This window comes from Lutra lutra, chromosome 12 (genome assembly GCF_902655055.1).
Source record: "Lutra lutra chromosome 12, mLutLut1.2, whole genome shotgun sequence".
Lineage (NCBI taxonomy): Eukaryota > Metazoa > Chordata > Mammalia > Carnivora > Mustelidae > Lutra > Lutra lutra.
In genome coordinates, this window is record NC_062289.1 from 70,951,924 (window position 1) to 70,974,222 (window position 22,299).

At 45.9% G+C, this 22,299-nt stretch overlaps 1 protein-coding gene across 1 annotated transcript; it reads right to left on the reverse strand.

Annotated features, from left to right (window-relative positions):
* Positions 1-3,444: 3,444 nt before the first annotated feature.
* On the reverse strand, positions 3,445-15,395 carry YWHAH (tyrosine 3-monooxygenase/tryptophan 5-monooxygenase activation protein eta). The gene is made up of 2 exons (XM_047697669.1): positions 15,090-15,395; positions 3,445-4,912 (listed from the first exon to the last, which is right to left on the reverse strand). The coding sequence occupies exons 1-2, from the start codon at positions 15,174-15,176 to the stop codon at positions 4,259-4,261; spliced, it is 741 nt and encodes a 246-aa protein (XP_047553625.1). The 5' UTR covers positions 15,177-15,395; the 3' UTR covers positions 3,445-4,258.
* Positions 15,396-22,299: the final 6,904 nt, after the last annotated feature.

Consider the following 22,299-nt stretch of genomic DNA (forward strand, 5'->3'; position numbering starts at 1 on the left):
ACCTGGTTTCCTATTCTGTTAAAAAGAGTATCAAAATAATTAAATAAACTACCTTCCAGGGGTGCCGTAAAGATCCAGAGACCTCATACCTCAGGTGTACAGAACATAGTAGGTATTTGAAACAGTTGTTTTCATTAGCCTAATGACTGAATTTCATAATGGAAGATGATCTGTTAAGTCCTAGCTAGCTGTGAATCAGTGTTTGTGCTTCTCTGGAGGGTCTCCTGAAAACTGGTCTCTTGAATGACAGGCAGTCTGTAGGAGTGTATAGGAGGAGGGTGTGAAGGGCCCAACAGTTGGAATGCAGCCTAGTTTACACAGCCAAGAGACATCTAGGACTCCCCAGTCTCAAAACATTTAAGATGGCCAAGCATTTACCCGACAATAGCTCCATTAGCAAGAATCCTGTACCTTGAACAAGCAGCCCAAATGTCCATCGATTGATGAATGGATAAAGAAAATGTGGTATGTGTATACACACACACGGTGGAATATTAATCAGCCATTAAAAAAGGAATGAAATCTTGCCATTTGCAACATGGATGGGGCTAGGCATCATGCTAAGTGAAATAAACCAGTCAAAGAAAGACAAGTACTGTATTCCACTCATATGTGGAATTTAAGAAACAAAACAACAAGCAAAGGGAAAAAGAGACAAACCAAGAAACAGACTCAACTATAGAGAAAAAACTGATGGTTACTAGAAGGGAAGTGGGGGAAGAAGAGGGGTTAAATAGGTGATAGGAGTGCACTTCTTGTGATGAGCACTAGATGATTAAAATAAAAACTTAGAAAAGAACCCAATACCCTTTCCTCCAACTGAAACAAATGGATTTTTTAAACTTTTTTTTTTTTGTAAAGATTTTATTTATTTGAGAGAGAGATTGACAGAACGAGTGGGAGGAGGGGCAGAGCAGGGAGCCTGCCTGCCTGGGGCTTGATCCCAGCACCCTGAGATCATGACCTGAGCCAAAGGCAGATGCTTAACCGACTGAGCCACCCAAGCGCCTAGAAACAAATGGATTTTTGAGCAGAGTTTGAGGAGTTATTGAAAATTTGAAGCAGTAGCACCAACAAACTTAAACATCCCTTTCCAAGTAGAATTCATTCAACTCTAAATGAAAATATTAAAAGCACTGAAAGTATCCCCAGAATGGGATGAATGCCACATCCATTTTTCCTTCTCAATCCCAAGAGCATAGTAAAGAACCATGAAACAGGGACGCCTGGGTGGCTCAGTTGGTTAAGCAGCTGCCTTCGGCTCAGGTCATGATCCCAGCGTCCTGGGATCGAGTCCCACATCAGGCTCCTTGCTCGGCGGGGAGCCTCCTTCTCCCTCTGCCTCTGCCTGCCATTCTGTCTGCCTGTGCTCGCTCTCTCTCCCTCTCTGACAAATAAATAAAATCTTTAAAAAAAAAAATTAAAAAAAAAAAGAACCATGAAACAAAGATTTAAAGAATCTAAATGTTAGTCTAGGTTGTATTACCAATTTTTCCAGTGTGACTCTGGAAAAGCCATTTCATTTCTCTGTAGTTTAGTTTCCCCTGCTGTAACAGAGAGGACCCTATTATTTCATAAATTTATCTTGACAAGTTTTAGATTTTATTTATTTATTTTTTATTTATTTGTCAGAGAGAGAGAGGGAGAGAGAGCAAGCACAGGCAGACAGAATGGCAGGCAGAGGCAGAGGGAGAAGCAGGCTCCCTGATGAGCAAGGAGCCCGATGTGGGACTTGATCCCGGGACGCTGGGATCATGACCTGAGCCGAAGGCAGCGGCTTAACCAACTGAGCCACCCAGGCGTCCCTCTTGACAAGTTTTAAAACATGAATGTGCAAAACAGGAAGGTAAGCTTTGAGATGGTGCAGCAGAGAAGCCTTCCGGGTTTACGGCACATGCACTTTATAGTTCCCTCTGGTGCTCTCAAAGAATCCCATTTATCACTTACAGGGGCTAAAGTGTAATTACGTGTCCTCACATCCCCACACTCCATTCCCAAACCAAAGAAGATGCCTTACAGAGTACTTTGAGTTGAATGAAAACATATTACAAATCCTACACTTACTAAAAAATGAGACATAAATCTCTAAAGGTTGTGTAACTTGTCAAGGCTGCCTGCCTGGAACATGGCACTGCCAGAACCCCAGGCATTTGGAACTCTGAATTAGAAGCCTTAAGCTGTTCTCTGCAGCTTAACCAGCTGTGGGAATCCCAGAGGTCCACAACCTCTGTACCTCAGCTTTCCTCATTCACAAGGTGGGGACAGAACCTTTCATTAGACACCTAGGAAATAAAGACACAAATCTTTTTCCTAAAGCTCTTCCTGTGAAGGGCATTTCAAAATCTAGTTAAGTTTTAATGTCTACATGTTTATCCCAACCAAGTTATCTTGTCTACATAGAGCTGGTAGCTTTAAAATACCTGACCTACTAACTTAAGTGAAACTTGATAACCACTTTAGCTAGCAATTAGGTCAACCTGAAAGGGGCTTCCTGAGGAGTATTTTAGGAGCACATAGGTCAGACCTCTACTTCAGAATGAGTAAACAGATTAAACTTCTGAGCTTAAAAGGTCTGTGCTCCACCACAACGTTAAGGACAGAGACCACTGTCATTCCCAGCAGTCTAGTGCCAAGCTTTAGTCAAGATTAAGTAAGGGATTTTAAGACCTTCGTGTAATTAAACCAATTCACTTAACAAGCACGTTTGGTTCCTGGGCACCAAGCTGCAGGTGATAAAAACTGTGAGGGGCTCTAGTCCCTATCACCAGAGAATGACGTCTAGATGGGAACGCTAAGCCTCAAGAGAAGCCTTGGGGTGAAGGCAGATGGGCGAAAGCTTAAGGTGTCGGGCCTTTCCCTTTTTTAAACGTAGATGGAGGCTTTTGTTTTAAAGAATACTCAAAGCTTTCTTAGTAATAATCACCAAAGATTATTTCAGGGATCTGTTTTATTGTATCTAATACAGAAAGGATATGAAGAAAACATAGATGGGTATAAGCTCAGTTATCTACCTTGAGTGTTAAGTATCAACCAACATTCCAGCAGAGTAGGTCAAGCTACACCCTCCCAAGTTAAACAGAGGTTTGACCTTTCACTGGTCAGGCCCTATATACTGAGGAAGACTGGCACACTTTCATCTGCTCAGCTCCTATACCAGCACCAGTTATCAAGAAGAATGGATCAGAGAGGCTTTGTAGACTAGGGTCACAGAAAACAAATGAAAATTCACAAGTCTAACGTGTATACTGCAAAATGTGTAATGGAATCCAAGAGCAAGAAAACTTACTATGCCAAAAATGCTTGTGTTTGAGAGACTAAAACCAGGATTCAAAATGGTCATCTGTTAGAAAGCTCCTTTGGGGGGTGGGGGGGTGGTAATCTGTTAGAGGGCTCCTTTGCAGGGCCGGTGGGGGGGGTGTGAAAACCACACACACAGACATAATATCCCCAAAGCAGCATTTATTTACCCACTGAATTCCAAAACATTTAATTTAGAAGTCTGGCATTTCATATCACCCATCTTGATTGATGTGGGCTGACACACGTGGTGCTGTCAGGATACACAAGGACAATAGCCAAAGAGTTACAAAAAATAAATCCATGATTCTTAAACAATCGCAACCAAAAAAAAAAAAAAGTTACAGGTATCAAAACTTTAGATGCATTGCATTGAAAAAGAAGGTTTGTGCACATAATTTAAAGAGGCAAAACAAGGCGCTACTGAAACTTCACGTTAAACAGTTTATTATAAAGCTGATGGAAAGGAGGAGTGGTCTCTTTGTAATCAGCTTCCCTTAACAGTTTTCCATTAGCTGAAGAAAGAGGTGGGAGGGGTGAATTCATTTTTTGCATGCACAAGATGTATACTGCTTAACAAAACACTATCGGCTTGTTTTAAATGGATCATTTAAATATCAATCGTAGCCTGTGTTGGCTAATTCTTCTTTCTAAACTTCCCCATTGCTTTTGCTTATATTTCACATAGATCAACAGGCATAGTAGAATGCCTCATTCAGAACGCCCCTGTCTGCACAATTCGAAAAGGGAGCCCCTATGGGCCTAAAGCAACCATCAATCCAGCAATGCCCATGAAGATTTATCTGAAACTGCTTCCCAAGGGGCAGGAGAGCAGATCTGAGTAGCTGTGCTGCCAATACAGATAGGTTTAGCACTAGATATTTAGTGATTGTGGCAAGGAAGAATCAAGTGATGATGGGGGGTGGTGGGTGAAGGGAAGGCCCAGGGACCCGAAGACTCTTCAGTTGCCTTCTCCTGCTTCTTCATCCTGCTGGTCGCTCGTCCAGAGGGTGAGGTTGTCTCGCAGCAACTGCATGATAAGCGTGGAGTCCTTATAGGAATCCTCGTTTAGTGTGTCCAGCTCAGCTATGGCATCATCGAAGGCTTGTTTGGCTAAGAGGCAGGCCTGCTCGGGTGCATTCTGGATCTCATAGTAGAACACGGAGAAGTTGAGGGCCAGACCCAGCCGGATGGGGTGCGTTGGCTGCATGTGCTCTTTGCTGATTTCAAATGCTTCCTTGTAGGCAGCCTCAGAAGCTTCAACCACACTGTTTTTCTTCTCCCCGGAAGCTACCTCTGCCAAGTAGCGGTAGTAATCACCTTTCATTTTCAGGTAAAATACCTTGCTCTCATACTGGAAATCATTGCAGTTCTTGATGAGGAACTTGTCAAGCAGAGCCAGAACATCATTGCACACTGTTTCCAGCTCCTTCTCAATCTTCTCCCGGTAAGCTTTAACTTTCTCCAATTTCTTTTCATTTCCATCAGCCATGGTTTTCTGCTCAATGCTGCTGATGACCCTCCAGGAAGATCGCCTGGCACCAACCACATTCTTGTAGGCCACAGAGAGGAGATTTCGATCTTCATTGGAAAGAGGTTCATTGAGCTCTGTCACCTGCAAAATCCCCAAAAGATAAACACTGAGATCCAAATCCAAAACTCTTAGAAATCTGCCTTGAACCTAATCAACAACCCTTCTCAAGCCAGCATGGACAAGCTGGAGAAAAAACAGATATGGATCCTGTCTGAAGGAAGACTAGTCTAAAAAGAAATAAATACTTGAAACAAAATATTCAGTGATAAGGGATTTCAGAAATTCTTAATTCGGGCCTTTTAAGATGTTGCCTTCATCTTGGTAGAGGTACGGGGATAAATATAATCATCTAAAGATTGGTACATGGTAGTGGATGAAAAAGCCCTGAGATTCAGCTATTCTGCAAAAGGTATTGTCAACAAATGTTCAAAGACTAGAGACTGGAAGTACATTCCAAATTCTACTTCCAACTTTATATTCTAGAAAGAACCAATCACACCTCCCTCAAATATATATTAATAGATAAGAGATTCACAGATGAGATCAAACACAGGTCAAGTGGCCAGTTTTGCCCTGAGTTGGTTACACAAGAAAATCCCAGCATACACTGAGACCTCCCCCATCCAAATGGATACATTAGTGACAGGAACGTGCCACCAGCCTCTTCTAAAAGCAGAGGCTGGGGGCACATTGTAACTCTCCATTTCTCTATGTTTACCTCTTACTCAGCAGTAAGCTCTACTTTGACCTGACTGACTGGGCATCAAAGATGGAAGCACCAATTACTTTAAGGAGCAATGTTAAATTTCCTAAGCTGTAACTTTAGGTAGTTCATGATGCCAACTACAAGTGAGCCAGCTATGTAGTTAGTAAAAAGGGTGCTGGACTTTGCTGTGTTGTTTAACTGTGTCACCCAAAGTTATAATGAAGTCCTAACCTCAGGACCTGTGAATGTGACCTTATTGGGAAACAGGACCTCTGCAGATATAATCAAGTCAAGATGAAGTCACCCTGTATTAGGGTGGATGCTAAATCCAGGGAATGGTGCCCTTATAAGGAGTGGGAGATTTGGAGACACACAAACACAGGGAGAATGCCATGTGATGATGGAGGCTGAGACTGGAGTGATGGGTCTACCAGCCAAGGAAGACCAAGGATTACCAAGAGCCACCAGAAGCTAAGGCAGAGGCAAAGAAGGATTTTTCCCTAGAGCCTTCAGAAGGAGCACAGTCCTGCTGACATCTTGATCTTGGACCTCTAACCCTCCCAAATGCAATAATATAATTTGCTGTTTTAAGCTACCCAACTTGTGGTACTTTGTTTGGCAGCCCAAGGGGACTAACACAGACTTGGAATCAGAAAAACCTGGGTCTGGGTCCCAGCAAAGCCACTAATTTTCTATATTGGCCTCTATCTTTATAAAGTAGGGGGATTCCTTAATTATATGACTGACTGGTAAAAGTCTTTAATTTTCAGGAAAAGAAAAAGAAAAATATTTAGGAAACCATAAAACACTCAACAGAGAAAAATATTACTTAAACTGTAAGAACAGAAACTCCTACAACTGAGGGGAAAGGGGTAAAAGCCAGGTTCAACAGAGAAAGTTATTAACAGCATATTAAAACAGACATGCTTTAACATGGATTGAAAAGACTGAGGCAGTAGAGAATCAGAAACTCTAAAAAAGATCAAAAAAATTAACTCAAGAACATAAGCAACAAATACAATCATTATGTGTAAAATTAGAAAACTTGTGCTAAGTTCTTCATTGTCTACTAGCAATCTCCTCCTCAATAAAAATACCAACAATTCCCCCATCTCTCTGTCCCCAGCACCCCTACTCCTCTGCTACAAATCCCTAGCCTAGAATTGTCTCTCCACCTCTGCCTACTCAATCAACCCAATCCCACTTTCTTCATCAGTGTGATCTTTGGCTACTAGCTGCTTCTGCCCATCCCGCAGGAGGGCTGCCTGCAAACCAGGTTCCTCATTCCTCCTCACACAGAGATTGAGTAGTCTCCACACTTTTCTCCATGATTTGCCCCAGTCCCAGGCAATCTCTCTACTAACCCCAAATCCATGCTCCCTTCAAATCCAGGTGAAGACCTGTAACCCCACTTGTTTCCTCCTCCAGTGAGTTCCTTCAAACACATACTCATATTTGTTTATTGGAAATATAAAGAGATTTTATAGATATTTGTGAATTTGATCTTTTAAGGAAGCAACCCTTATAAATCAAAATTCCATCTTGAATGCTCTGGCAAATCTCAGATTGTTAAATCCTCTCAAATGACTCACTTTTCCAGGACAATATTCAGTAAAACATGAGGCAAGCACAGAATCACAGAGCTCCTTAGATCCTGCAGTAAATCACTTGACATTAAAATGTAAAGGCTATCCATAAGGAGTCAGTAAGATTTCACCTTGCGGCTAATAAAGCTGCTTGCTAGACTCACAAAGACACACCAAAGTAACTCCCCAGAGTGTATCTTTAAAGATTTTTTTTTTTTTTTTTTTTTTTTGACAGAGAGAGATCACAAGTAGACGGAGAGGCAGGCAGAGAGAGAGAGAGGGAAGCAGGCTTCTTGCTGAGCAGAGAGCCCGATGTGTGACTCGATCCCAGGACCCTGAGATCATGACCTGAGCCGAAGGCAGCGGCTTAACCCACTGAGCCACCCAGGTGCCCCCCCAGAGTGTATCTTTAAAATTGCATGCATATGTGAATACAGAACACCCTTATCACCCACGGTGTTTGTACAATAGACATTATCATAACTAAAAAACAACACAAAAAACCCCCGTAAGAAATAAGGGAGTCTAGCCTGAGCTAGCTATGTGACCTTGTCTGGGGATCAAAAGCAAAACAAGGGGCACTGGTCTAAATTATTTCCAAGGACCTCTTCAGCTCTAATATTCTAGGATTCTGTTTTTCCTGAGCAATAACAAAAGGTGTGGAAAGGCAGGACGTTGATATTGGTGTAAATGAAATTTGGTTGTATCTGTAGGTTTCAGGAATTCATGCAGCCCTTCTCCATCAGGAATAAACTGCCCAAAAAGTCTGCTGGGCAATATTTATAATGACACCTTCCCAAGAAAAATCATTTACTAGGAGTATTAGTGTTTATGTAACTATCTGGTTTCCTGCCAGTCTGAATGAATCACTATCAGCATCAGCTGAGTGTGACTAACAGCTAAGCAAGCATTGTTCTTAGAACCCCAGCCAGGGCCTAACTAGGAAATAATTGGATACATTTAAATATAGTATTTTTAAGACTCCTGGGTTACAACTCAGTTAAGAAAGGGAAACTTAACGGAAGGAAGATCGTTTTATTACTTGATTGGATAACTAAAGGAAACGGAGCTTTCCCCAGATTGGAAAAGTATAGACCGAAGTAAAATCAGGCTACTAAAACAAATAAAATTTACAGCCAGGCTTGATTTGTTAGCACCAGTTCCCGGTATTTCAAATTCCAAACTACTGGAGGCAGGAAAGTCTGGTCACACATCAAGAAAAGTAGACATTGGGAGGCAATGTAGTACAAGAAAAAGGAAAACCTAACTACTAGTCCCAACCCGGCGCATACTAAGCAGCAGGATGGTCCTCCGCATGCATAGTCTAGGGAGACAATTTACTGTAGCTTTACCATTAGAAGTTTCCAAATGGTTTCTAACTGGGAACGTGAAGCAAAGACTAGACACAGAATTTCCGGGATACAGAGACCTGCCCAGTGGTTCTCAACCTGGTCTCCATTCCAGCCAGTTTCAACAACAGCCTCATTTCTGCCACACATCGGCTACCCTTGGGGCAGCCATTCTAGACACGACATCTTCATGGGGCAGCACCACCACTGACGGACTCCTCACCTCTGTTCACAGCCTCTCGGCCTTCCTGTTTGCCACCCCCCAACCTAATCCAATTTGCACTCTTTCTGAAAACCTGGAGTTGGTGGACCATTCCCATTTATAAAGGCCCCTCTCTCCACCTCCCTTAAGGATTGGGCTCCAGGCCAGACATTCAACTCGTGTCCTAACTGAGGTCCTTATCATACCACCGCCTTTGGCTGCACCAACTCCCACCACGGGGGTGGGGGCAGTGGGAATCACTTCACCCCATTTCCTCTGCTCTAGGACTACATAACAGTACTAAAGTTACAAGCAACCTGAGAGGCCACTAACTCATTTATCTTCCTATGACACCATTCGTTTACCCAAAAATCCCTAAGGGCCTCCTCCCACTAACTGGCCAGGCAATAAACTATGTGTTTGTGGGTAAAAATAGACCAATGCCAAAAATAACCCAGGGACTATTTGGGAAAACTTAAAGTTCTTAATCTGGGAAACATCCAACCTCAAAAGTAACACTGAGCAAACAAAATAAGCCCCCCCAGGATGGACTGCCAGGCCACATTGCTAAAGTCAAGGTAAACGTTACGTCTCCTAAAGGACACTTCCATCCTTCAGGGCTACACACACCCACTACCATCCCATCTTTTATAGTTACCCACACCTACTAGCTACTAACAAGCTTGCATTTGATATAAGAGTTGGCAACAGGAGAAAACAATTCTCATGAACAATGAGGTAAACATGACCACATCATAGAATCTTTAAGATTCGTTGGCAGAGTCCTGTATGTATTAAAGGGGGGCGGGGGGAATGGTGAGTCAGGGAATGAAAGCTTTTTTGGCGATTTCTCCCCAATTTATTACCCTCCAAGTGAAGATTTTCCCTAGTCCCAAGCTGGCAAACTACCCATCTGTCACCACTTGCCCAGGCCTGGATAGATCACTCCCTGTCCTCAGAAGAACAAGGCTGCAGTTCTAGAAAGCCAAAGGAAAGCTAAACTTCAAGCTTAGCTTGGTAAGTTCAGGTAGTTAATATCCACTCAAAGCCTAACATTAGTTAGGCTTTGTATCGTGGAAAGACTGCCTTTTCTTACTCTTAACATAACTGAGCACTTCTGTAGGACTGGCAAGGATTAAATCCAATCCATCTGAATGGCATTACTGCATGCTACTGTCCCTGGAGGTACCAGCACTGAAAGCTTCAAAAGCTATGCCAGGTTCCAATCGCAGGCAATGGCCACCACCCACAATGGGGAAAGCCACTGCAAGGAGTGGGAAGAGCACCCAAATGATGGGGCAGTGGACAGGCAGCCTCAACCTGGACACTAGGAGGAATTTTACCAATAACCCAGACAATGAAATGTTAAGGCCTATCAGCTTATAAAATCTATTTTTTAGAAAAAGTGGAGAAACAACTGGTGCCAAGGACATGAAACAATTCCCTAAAATAGGAGTATAATTTAACATAGTTCTGCACTTCCTAATTCATAGCAGGAATTCAAATTCAATTAAAACTTTGCTTCTTAAGCTAAAAAAAAAAAAACTCCTGGTCTTCAGAACAAGCAAAATCCAAATGTGTGAGTCTGCCTTTTACACTCCCCTGCTATAGCTAAGAACCATACGTGGTAGATTCTGTTTTTAATCAAACTTGGCAAAAATGACTTACATCTGATACATGAAATTACTTCTTCACTAAGCCCACGTGTAAAGGGCCTGCAATTAGTCACCAATAATGACTAATATACCAGAATGTATACTAGAAATATTATCCCTTTCATGATCCCAGGGTCCTGGGATCGAGCCCCACAGGGAGCCTACTTCTCCCTCTCCCCACCCCTCCTCCCACTCATGCTCTCTCACGCACTCTCTCTCACTAATAAATAAATAAAATCTTAATATATATATAAAATTTATAATTTTATATAATTATATATAATTTATATGTGTGTGTGTGTGTGTGTGTGTGTGTGTGTGTGTATAATTCCTTAGCCTCATGGGCCTTTATTATACAATGGCTAAAGTAAGAGTTCTAAATTTAAGAGTTCAAATTTTGGCTTTACAACTTGATCTCAAAAAAAATCAACCTCATAGGGGAACCTGGGTGGCTCAGTGGTTGGGTGTCTGCCTTTGGCTCAGGTCATGATCCCAGGGCCCTGGGCTTGAGCCCTGCATTGGGCTCCCTGCTCAACGGGAAGCCTGCTTCTCCCTCTCCCACTCCCCTGGCTCGTGTTCCCTCTGTCTCTCGGTCAAATAAATAAATAAAATCTTAAAAAAAAAAATTTAACCTCTTTAAACCTCATTTGTAAAATGAAGTTAACTATCCATAGTCAGTTCATCCAAAGTTGTTGTGAAAATTAAATGAGAATGTACACATGGAAGTAACAGCTACCATTTACTGAACACCTAATAAGTAAAATGTAAGTTCCACAAATTTGATGAACTGTAACCTAGAAAACGTATTTGCGGTATCTCCTTCCAAACCATTTCTGGAAGTGTGACACTGCATTCTACCACTAATATGAAATTTCAAAGCTCTGTGAACTATTCACCACCTGAAATCCTTTTAATTCAAGCTACTCCAAGAAACCAGAACCTTCTCTCCTCCCTCAGCCAATGTATGGCAAAGCAATACTTACATTACAAATTACCACTCAGTGGGAAATCGTGCTCTCTAGTTTATACATATTTCAAACTACAGCACTGATGTGGCTTTAAGATTTCACACTAACCACAATTTTGGTACACCTCAAAATCAGACTTAGTTTTAATATCTGCAACACGGGTTATGTCTTACCCTGAGCGACTCAGTCGAGCTCTCCTTTTATATACCACCTGCTCACTTCCCCACTTCCCATAATCTCACAGCTGTTGGAATAAGAGCCTTTTGCCGCTGGGTGGGCCAAGTGCCTCTTCCTCTCAAACTGCTTAAGTTGAAGCTTTATTTCTTGCACTCAACATTTGTGCAGCTATTCTTCAAGTCCTTCAGATATATTTCTCTGTCCTTTGTTAATTTTGTAATCGACTGTTATCAACAGTGTTAAAACACACCATGCTATCCCAAATAATTTTTGATGTTTAATAAATTCACATTTACAATCTGTTTTAATATAAAATAGATGACTTAAGACAATTAAGAGACATGAATGAATGATGTCCACCCATGAGTATTCACCAGAAATCTGGTTATTCGCCTTCTTTCCTTAAGTCACTAAGTCTAATGCACAATTTTTATCCCCCTTTATAGGTTTATTTCGGTTTATTTCACTTTCTCATAAGATGGTATCATACCCATTTTTCAGAGGTTACAATTTGGTCATTCCAAGACCAGCCGAGAAAGGAAGTGGGTTCTTAGAATCTTTCACAATGCCTCTCTTCCCACTGTTTCACCTTTTCAAGTTGCTAGGTTTGAGATGAGGAGATCGTGAAGACACTCCTTTAGTTCACTTCAGAAGCATTTCTTGCCTCTTCAAATTATGGAGTGAGGCAGGGAACCGCAGTTCTCAAATGAGTTGAGGCAACACTATTGTTTCCAAAATGCATGGTTTTTCTTAAAGCTTACCAACACCATCCTCCAGGTGACGCTGGTAGCATAAGGAACATCAATGATTACAGGCAGGCATTATTAGGTGACCATTTGAATTATAAAGAAAATAGAAAACAAGTTAGAAGAATAAAGACTGAAAAATGACTTGAGTGCAACACCTGCACTTCTAGTTTTACACTTCAAAGGATTCGAAGCCCAGAGATGTTAGGTCCAAGGTTACAGCGTGGTGACATTGGAACATCTCTTCACTCAGGTGTGCTAAGTCTACCCTAGAGCAGTCTACTTACCTGCCCTTCCACCTCCCCGAAGAAAACCCACATAAACCCAGACTACCAGATAACCCAGTTTACCAGAATCCCCTCTTTCCAAAAGCTCTACGTTAAGCCTACAATATTAACAAAATGGGGACTGAGTCTTCCCAGTAACATTAAGAATTTAATGTACAGGGGTGCCCGGGTGGCTCAGTGGATTAAGCTGCTGCCTTAGGCTCAGGTCATGATCTCAGGGTCCTGGGATCAAGCCCTGCAGGGGCTCTCTGCTCAGCAGGGGGCCTGCTCCACCCCCACCCCCACCCCTGCCTGACTCTGCCACTTGTGATCTCTCTCTCTGTCAAATAAATAAATAAAATCTTTAAAAAAAAAAAAAGAATTTAATGTACAAATATCAACTTAGTAAGTAAAACATAAACTGTCTTCCACTGAACCCTGCCATGTCCTTTCCAATGAATATATTCCATTAATTTAGATGACAAAAAACGACTTTTTAAAAGGAGTTACAATGAAGGAATCCTTTTATCACAATTCTCAGATGACATAACTGGAGCTTGGATTGATTTTTCAATGCTGGATGGCTTATCCAACCCATCAATCATTTCAGAGAGGTATTACAGATTCTCAACACACAGGAGGGAGGGTTCATTAGTTGCAAAATGCTACCTTTTGGCCTCAGGGGGGAAAAAAAATGTGTGAACACAAGTTTCTAGCTACAGGATAGCATTATTCAAGCCTGCTTATGAACACCAGAATGCCAATTTTGTTCTCTCCCCAACCTGAATTTCATTCTGGTTACATCTCTCAATACCTTCCTTACTTCCCATTTCAAGTTGCCTCAGGTTTCCTAGAGCTCCAGAATGTCCTTTCTAGTCATTTTCTCTTAACCTCAACTCATCTTTCTTCAAGCCCCACTCACAGGGTGAACGAGGGCCTCAGGAAAATGTCTGGAGAGGCCTCAGCCTGCACAATCTCAGTACCACTCTGTTAGTGTGACTTGCTGTGTGAACAGAAGTGGCTCTTATCCCAAAGAAAATTAAGCTCAAAACCCCTTCAAAGGAAATGTATTCACAGTAGATTCTGTAAAATTTGCAAAATTAATACATTTCACATTTGTGTCCTTAAAGAGGGCCCCCTAAATTACAAAGCTTTAGATCCCAGACCTAGATTGTCCCTGGTTTAGACTATCTAACCCGTGAAAGCATGCCAGGGCTCAAATCGGGATCACCAATTTATCAACAAATGAGTGGTAGTTCTGGTTTCCAAACACACCTAGTGCAATATTTAACAAGGACACCACTGGAAAGACATCTCTTGAAGTGTCTTTCTTAGCTGGAAAATCCTCAATACTGACCTCAGCAACGTATTTCATTTGCTATTAATATCAAAAGCCTTAAATCAGCTTTTCACATGATTCTGAAATTTTAGGGAGACTCTCAATTTGTGGATTTATAAGAAATCTCACAAGGCCATCAAAAGGACAAACGAGCCTTAATTCGGGACAGTAAATGTCAGGCTTCAGCCCCCTAAAAATTGCCATGAGGGATGGTTAGGGTGCAGATTTCTGAGTCCCGACCCCAGAGATGCAGAATCTTTAGGTCTAAGGTGGGGCCCAGGCGGATCCTCCCAAGTCTCCGGAGGATGTACGCTGGTGAAACATAGCAGGTTGGTGGCCGCCAGCTGTAGCTCTACCACTGTGTGACCTTGACGAAGAGAAGTAATGTTCATTTAGAGAAAAGGTAAAATAAAGGTAAGAGGAGCAGTAAGAGGATAACAGGGACTCTTAGTCTCATATATGCAGGTGGTGTCTAATCCACGGTATGTGCTAGGGTGTGGCTAGGCACGAGTCCTTCACCGGAAATCAAGCTGCAAAATCAATCTATGAATATCTCGGGAACGCAAACGCACACACAGCCCTGTCTTGCCAAGAAGTCACGTCTCATTTTAATGTCCAAGCATTTGCTCCCTCCATCGGACCTGGGAGTGGGGCCCCACACCCGCCGCCCTCCGCCCTCCAGGCTCGCGTCCACGTCTAGACTGCAGGATGGGGGGTCTTTGAACACAAAGCCAGACCCGGGCGTGGGAAGATGGAACAGAGAACGATTCCGGAGAGTAGAGCATAACAGATCGGAATCAAAACAGACTTCAGGTCGTGTGGCAAAGAGAACCAGGAGACAGGGTGCCACTCACTAGAGGATTCTTTATTACAATTTGGGGTATGGAGGAAGGAGAGAAGGACGTGAGCCCCCACGCTGAGCAGAACGGTCTAGAACGAGGAATGTGGTTCTCTCACGTTTCCTCAGGCACCCCTCCCCCCCACCCACGGCTCCGAGCTGGGATGCTGCGACCCCCGCCCACCTGAAAGGGGCCACTGTCGCCCACCCATCCTCGTGGGGCTGCATTCCTCCCCCGAGACCTCACCCGGGCCCGGTCGCAGGAAATGGCGGGGCGGGCCCGGGAAGCGCGGGCTGCTGGCGGGCGGCCGCGCCCAGGGAGGTCGCGGGGTCGCTCCGGGCCGGGAGGGAGATGCCGCCCGGCCGCCCATCCCTTCCCAACGCCGGGATCCCCAGCCGGCCAACCGGGTCTCCCGGCGCGCTCACCGCCTTCATGGCGGAGGCCATGTCGTCGTAGCGCTCCGCCTGCTCGGCCAGCCGCGCCCGCTGCAGCAGCTGCTCTCGGTCCCCCATGTCGCTCGTGGCTCGGCCTCGCCTCGCGCCCGCACCGCTCGCCTGCCTGCTCGCTCGCCCTGCGTCCGCTCCCTGGTCGCCGCGGAGGCCGCCGCCGCGCACGCGCACTGGCTCGCCGGCCGGCCAAGGCTGCAGACTGCAGGCTCTGCCGCGGCTCACGCCCTCTCGCTGGCTCGCCCCGCACGCTGTGGCTCGCGCCGCCGACGCCGCGGAGGGAGGAGAGGCGTCCGCGCGGGGGGATGGGAGGAGGGAGGACGCCTGCGCAGTGGGAGCAGCCGGGCCTGGCGGCGGGGAGCGACCGGAGTGGGAGGGGGGAAGGGCGGGCCGGCCCTAACGGTCTATTTCAAGGTGACGTCACCTACTATAAATAGCTGCCGCCGCCGCCGCTGCTGCCCCGCCCGAGAACTGCGCAGGCGCCCTGTCAGTGCTGCATACCGCCGCATAGGTGGAGGTGGGAGAAGAAAAAGTGGGGTGGGGACTGCGGATCCCCAGGAGCGGGCGCGGTGATGGCGATTGCGTAGGTAGCTCAGTGCCTCAGCTCCTCCTTGAAGCGCATCTCTGAAGCCATGTTGGAGGTCTGGCTCCAGATGGACCCCAAAATCAAATAACCCTTCTGTTTGGAGAAGCCAGGAGGCCGTGTGCCCCGGAGGGCGGGCCGGGACCGCCTTCGCCGTCCTGCCAGCTTCGACCCCAGTCTGGCCCATGCGCTCCTTGGGGACGCACCCTGCGCTTGGATCCGTACTGGCCAGGGCATTATCGGTCCGGACTTTGGGGACAGCACCCCACCTCCACTCCCAAACACGCATTTCACACCCACCGGTCTGCAGAGCTGTGCTCCCACCCTGACAAGGGACTTTGGACATACTGTGCCTTCCACGAGAGGAGGGACAGGTTGGCCTGACTGGGATGAGTAACATAACATATGGACTAGGAGCCGGTCCAGCGCTAGGCATGTATAGGCATAAACATAATTAATCCTCACAACCCACCCCGCAGGTGGGCACAGCTGGTCTCCCCATTTTTCAAAGCCAGATTAGTGACTTACTCAAGGTTACACAGCCCCTAAGTGGTGGAGCCAGGATCTGAGTTCAAACCCAAGCTGAACTTCCTTCTGTGGCAAGGGGTGGGGGGCTGATGGGCTGACTGGTCACTAAGCCCATCCCAGCTGTCGCATTCTATGCTGAGGGTCCCTCATGCCAGGCCTTGAGCTGGGCCTCAGATGAACTAGGAAAATCCCAAGGACTGAAACATAGCCCCACTTGAGTACAACATACCAAGACCTTAGGCTCTTTGAGGATTTTATTGCATGCTCAGCACTGGGGGGAGGAGTAGCTACAGAATAATTAAGATATATTCTCTTGTCTCATAAGCCAGATCTAAATATGCAAGTGCAGGTAAGCTAGACTTTGAGGGAGATGAAAGTCAAGGAAAAGGTATTAGGGAGTGGGGTCTTAGCAGTGAGGACAGAAAAAAAATCTGAGAGACAGTGAGAAGAAAGGCCTGGCAGTGGGAAATGAGGTTGGGCAAAACAAGATAATGGAGTGTTTTAAATGATAACTTGAAGATTTGAGTCATTATCCTTAACTGGGAACCAGAAGAGGAGTGGAAGTCCCATTTCAAGCCAGGAATCTTGCTCTGGAGAGTAAGATGCATTTGAAGGGAGAAGAGAGGGACTGGACCTTAGTTTTACCATCCAACAATTGGAGTACTGTTAAATGCACCGTAGAATAGAAATCAGGAAACGTCCAAGGTGGCAGGACAATTAGAGTCACTGTCATCCAGCCCTTTATCCCGTATAAGGAGAAACCGAGATCTGAGGAGGAGGAGAGGCTAGCCCCAGTTTGCACAGTGAGTGAGCAGAGCTGGGGTCTCCATACTAGGTCTCCTGTCTCTTGGCCTTTATCTCCCTGCTTTGAGGCTAAAATGAGGACCTCAGTACCTGTGAAACAGGATTTCAGTGTGAGTCTGAGAGGAGGCCCCCACCGCAGTTTTCACCATGCTTTGAAGGGTCACCTTTGCTAACTACAAATGGAATTGAGGTTAACAAACCAGGCTGATCTTTCCCCTGGTGGATAACTTTAAAGAGCATGATAGATGATAATTAATTGTCCACCCCGCCTCTATGAAAATGGGGTTCCAGTGAGAGGTGGGAGGAGGGCCAGCACTGGGGGAGATTTTTATGGTTCCTTCCAGCCCTTAGAGAAATTAGAACCCTTCTAGCTTGTCTGATCATGTGGGACTTAGACTGATTTCAAAACAGTGAAAATTGGGGCACCTGGGTGGCTCAGTGGGTTAAGCCCCTACCTTCGACTCAGGTCATGATCTCAGGGTCCTGGGATTGAGTCCCATATCGGGCTCTCTGCTCTGCAGGGAGCCTGCTTCTCCCCCTTCTCTCTCTCTGCCTCTCTGCCTACTTGTGATTTCTCTCTCTGTCAAATGAATAAATAAAATCTTTTTAAAAAAATTATACTAACTAAAAAGCAAAACAAAACAAAAACAGTGAAAATTAGGTAGATCAGGGCATTTGAATTCTAATAAATGTCAATGGGGGACATTTTGGTTCTCCCATGAAGCTTTTCTTTCCTTCTTACCAAAGTTCATTATCTCTACTTCCTCACATCCCACCCACTTCTCAGTCCAGTGTACTCTGGGTCTGTCTGCCCCTAGTCCTTTACCTAGACAGCTCTCACTGTGGCCACCAGTAAGTAGCCTCCTGTTGTCAGTCCAAGGTCATTTCATAGTTCTCACCTTCCTGGCCCTCTTGACTACACTGGGCACAACTGCTCTCCCTTCCTAGACAGAATCTCCTCTAAGATTTCATGACACTGCACCCTCCTGGCTTGCTATTCCCCTTCTCTGGTCTCCGTGTGGGCTTGTCTTCTTGGCCTACCCTGAAATACTGGGGTTCTTCCCCAGGCCCTCTGCTTTTCTTGCTCTGTCCTATCCTGGGTGACTCCATCCACACCCACTCTTGAGGGAACATATCCTATATTCCCAGCTCTGGGCAAGGAGTTTTGCAGAAATGGGTATATTTTTTTTCCCTCAAAATTCCCCCCTGCAAGGTAAGTACAATGTCCATTTCCATCTTATGATGGGGAAACTGGCTCAAAAATGTTCCATGATTTGGGGTGTTATATGCAACTAATGAATTGTTGACCACTACCTCAAAAATTAATAATGTACTATATGTTGGCTAACTGAATGAAATAAAAAATAAATTTTTAAAAAATGTTTCATGATTTGACTAGTCAAGAGCTGGTAACAGATTCCCAAACCTGACGGTCCAACACTGCCTTTGGTGTTAGCTGAGATGGGTTCATGGTGTGACTCCCCTCCGGAGTCATTTAGATTGTAAACAGTACAAACAAGCCTTCCTACCTGGAGACTACACTCTCTGACCGGCACCCATCTTTACCCTTCGGAAAGGGCTGCCAACTCAAGCCCCAGGACAGCTACCTTGGATGGGAGGGACATCTACTCCCAGGGCTCTAAGTCCCATCAATAAAGTTGTTCTCTTTGAACAACTTCAGAGAGAGGCCCTGAACCAGATCAAGATGTTGCTCAGAGCTCAGAGCAAAACCTCAGTGCATTTCCGTCCCGTACAGAATCTCGCTCAGGGAACACAGCAAACCTGCCCCTAACTACCTGAGGACACATGAGTGGTGTGATGGGGAAGAAGGATCTGAACTTAGTTTCAAATTCTACTCTGCCAGTTACTAGCTGAATCCCTCTGGGCAAGTCCCTAAAACAGGACCAACCACACCTATTTCTTTGGGTTGGGGACCGGCCAAAGCACAGATGTTCCTCACCTGCATGGAGGCGGCACATGGGAGGCACCAGCCATCACGACAGTAGAAAGAATAATTCCTTGCTGTATCCCATTCTGAGCCAGGGGGAACAACTGTTTCTCCTGCAGGACTGGATTTCCGAAGCAATGCCAGAACCTGCCACCACAGCCGAGTGAATAGGTGACCCAGGAAAGGCACATCCTGTTTCCCCCACACCCTTGGGTACTCTGGGACACTCTGAGGTCCCTGAGAAGTCTGGTCACCAAGAGACATACTACAGAGGAGACCTGGTATTATTCTAGAGAGATGGCTTTCACACTGTTGGCATGGTTACCATTTTGAGCAGGAGAGGCTGCCTGCCCACAGATTAGTGTCACCCAGATAGGATTTTAGGGTTTTTTCCCCCAAATGCAGGCCTCCTGCTGCCTGAATAATCCTTGCTGAAGCAATGATAACACTACCACCAACAGCAGCAGCAGCAGCTGGCCAAGGGTCAACACTTTCCCCCCTAATATTATCCCACCAGATTCTTAGAACTCATGGAAGGAGGTTCTCCCCTTCATATGGATGAGGAAAATGAAACCTAGAAAGATCATGCACAGCCTCCCACTCACGCCCACATTCTGCCACTTGTTGTGGCCCCAGTGTCCTTTTGCTCATACTAAATTGCACCCCACTCTGAGACCGGCCTGTTCCCACAGATTCCAGGACCATTCAGAGCCCTCCACCACTTTGTCAAAGCCCACTTTGGGAGCAGATCGGCTCCTCAAGGCAGCTTTTGGTATTCCAAAGTGTGAAAATGTCCCTGGTAGCTTCAATCTGTGAACCGGTGGAGCTCAGAGCCCATTCTCGGCACCCGCCCCCTGCAAGCTGGTTCAGAGGAGTTCAGCTCTGAGAGAAGGCTGGCGAAGCTGTCCCCCACGGAACCACAGTGAGAATAAGGGCAAAAAAGGCGGGGGGGAGGGCTTTTTTTGCTTCAGTTCTGCAGATGGTCGAGGACCTTGTGTTTCTTCGACAGAATTTTCTAGATCCTTTGGCTGGAACCTTCTGGGTAATTGTCTCAAGCTTCTGTGATATTCCCACTGAGGTGAAACCAGGTCGAAGGGGCTGTGTGGCACATTCGAGGGCTGTGACTTCCCCTCTCTGAGCCTTGGACTTCTTGCCTGTGAAATGGGAGTCTGCACTGACAGATGGTAGAGTCCATTCTTTCTTCCAGCCCCGAAGGTCTACGGTATTTCACTGTTGGAGGTTCAGCAAACAACGGCACGGCAACTCAAGAGGATGAAACGGGGATGCTTCAAAGGACCAGTGTTTGGACCCCCAGTTGAAATATGGAGTGGAGGAGGGTAACGAGACCTACTCCATAGCAGGCCAGGCATGGGGGAGGGGGGAACAGTCTGCCCTGTGCATGCCCACTCAGCTAAGGTAAGGTCAGTATTGTCCTTCTGATTTTACAGATGAGGAAACTGAGGTCTGGGGAGGTAAAGTGTCCTGCTCAACTTCCGCAGAGACAGAAAGGGGCCGGAGCCGGCATCTGCACCCACTCCACCTTCCCCATTCTTTCCACTGCTGCTCTGACCTCCTGAGAGCCTTTTGGTTGTTGAGCTGTGAGCACAGCCATCCTCCACTGCTGCTTAGTGAGAGAGGGTCGCTGAGTTTCCCCCAAGGTTTCGTGCCAGGCAACTGTGCTTTAAAAAAAAAAAAAAAAAAAAAAAATTCCTACCTAATATGTTAGTAGGAGGTGAGCAGATTGCAACAGAAGCCTTCTCTCTTCTTCCAGACAAGAGCGGCAGGTTGGCCCCTTCTCAGGAAACAAAGAGACGTGGGAGGACCAAAGCCATAGGAGAAGGCTGACCCCAGGGGCCTGGCCTATGCAGACGAGGGAGACACAGACACACAGCAGAGCCACTGGAGTCATAGGTAGGACCCTTTCCCACTTACAAGATATAAGCTCCTCCCTCCTGGCCTTTCATCAAGTGGCCCTGGGCCGTCTTTCCAAGCTTGTCACCTGAGCATCCTATGTTCACCACATTCCCAGACTCTGCCCAAAGTTTCTACCAACTAGAATGTCCTTTCCCAACTTGCTGCCTCTTCCTCTGCTTTGAAGTCCTTTAATGCCCAGCTGAGACCTCACCTCCTCTAGAGAGCCTTTCAGATTCTCCATTAGGAAGCACTGTCCCCTCTGCCCACTCCCCCAGGGACTCTGGTATCCACCATGTGCATAGAGTTATTTTGGTAAGGCTGATGTGTGTACTGGACAGCTGTCAGGCACCAGGCATGATGCTATGCAGCTTCACATATGACCTCATTTAATCCTCCTGACAACGATGAGGTGGGGATTCTCCTATACCCACTCAAGGGGGTGGGGAAAGTGAACCTCACTCACCCACAGTCATGGAGCTACTAGGGGCAGTCAGGATGCACACCAGGTCTGACTGTCAAGTTCACACTCTTTGTCACTTACACCACCTGCTTCCCACTTTCTAAGGAAGTTGTCATTTCCCTTGCAGAATGTAAGCACTGGGGAATCATTCCTCGTCTGAGCCCCCACTCCTGGACATACCTCTCCACGAGTGCTGAATTGAATCTGATTACACCTCGCGGACACTGCAGAAATTCATCACTAGAGTCCTCTTTGTGAGTGGCAAGGGCTTTCAGGAGGCACAGCACTTCTAACTTGTTGACAGCTAACTGACTAATTGGCAGCAGGGGGGGAACATAAGCTAAGGGAGGAAGCAAGGGGGAGGAAGGCGAGGTTGCAGGTCAAAGGAGACTGAAAGGCAGAGGAGGCTCCTCAGTTAAAAGGGGCAGTTACTCAGAGCCTCCTCAAACCCTGGCTCTTCCACAGTAGCTGGGGAAGCCTGGGCAAGGGGCTGCACCTCTCTGAGCTTCTTTCCTCCTCCATAACATGAACCTGTTGCAACAGTGCTTGCTGTTCACCCTAGACACCCAGGGCTTCTGCCAGGAGGAATGAGGTTGTGCTAAGGGAGAGAGTGGGTGCTGCCTCCTGGGACAGTTGGAGTATCAGGCCAGCATGAAATGTCCTCCCCATGAAATCAGTGGGCCCTAAAGTTCTGAGAGCATCCGGGAACTCACAGGATCACAGACTTATAGTGAGGGTCTTAGAGACAACTCAGGTTGGCTTTCTCACTCTCAGAGACAGCAGATGAGCCTGGTTGCAAATCCAGCGTCCACTTGCTCTGTGGCCTCGTGCAAGTCACTTTGCCTGTCTCAGACTGGTTCCTCAATTTTAATATGGAATTAAACATAATTCCTTTGCCATAGCTCTATTGAGAGGATCAGAAGCCCAAGCAGTGAGTCAGTAATAACTATAG

Bases quoted from the DNA above. Each gene is read 5' to 3' on its own strand.
- YWHAH (XM_047697669.1), bottom strand. From the start codon at position 15,176: ATGGGGGACCGAGAGCAGCTGCTGCAGCGGGCGCGGCTGGCCGAGCAG. The intron at 4,913-15,089 runs GTGAGCGCGCCG...GGGATTTTGCAG, and splicing joins TGGCCTCCGCCATGAAGGCG to GTGACAGAGCTCAATGAACC.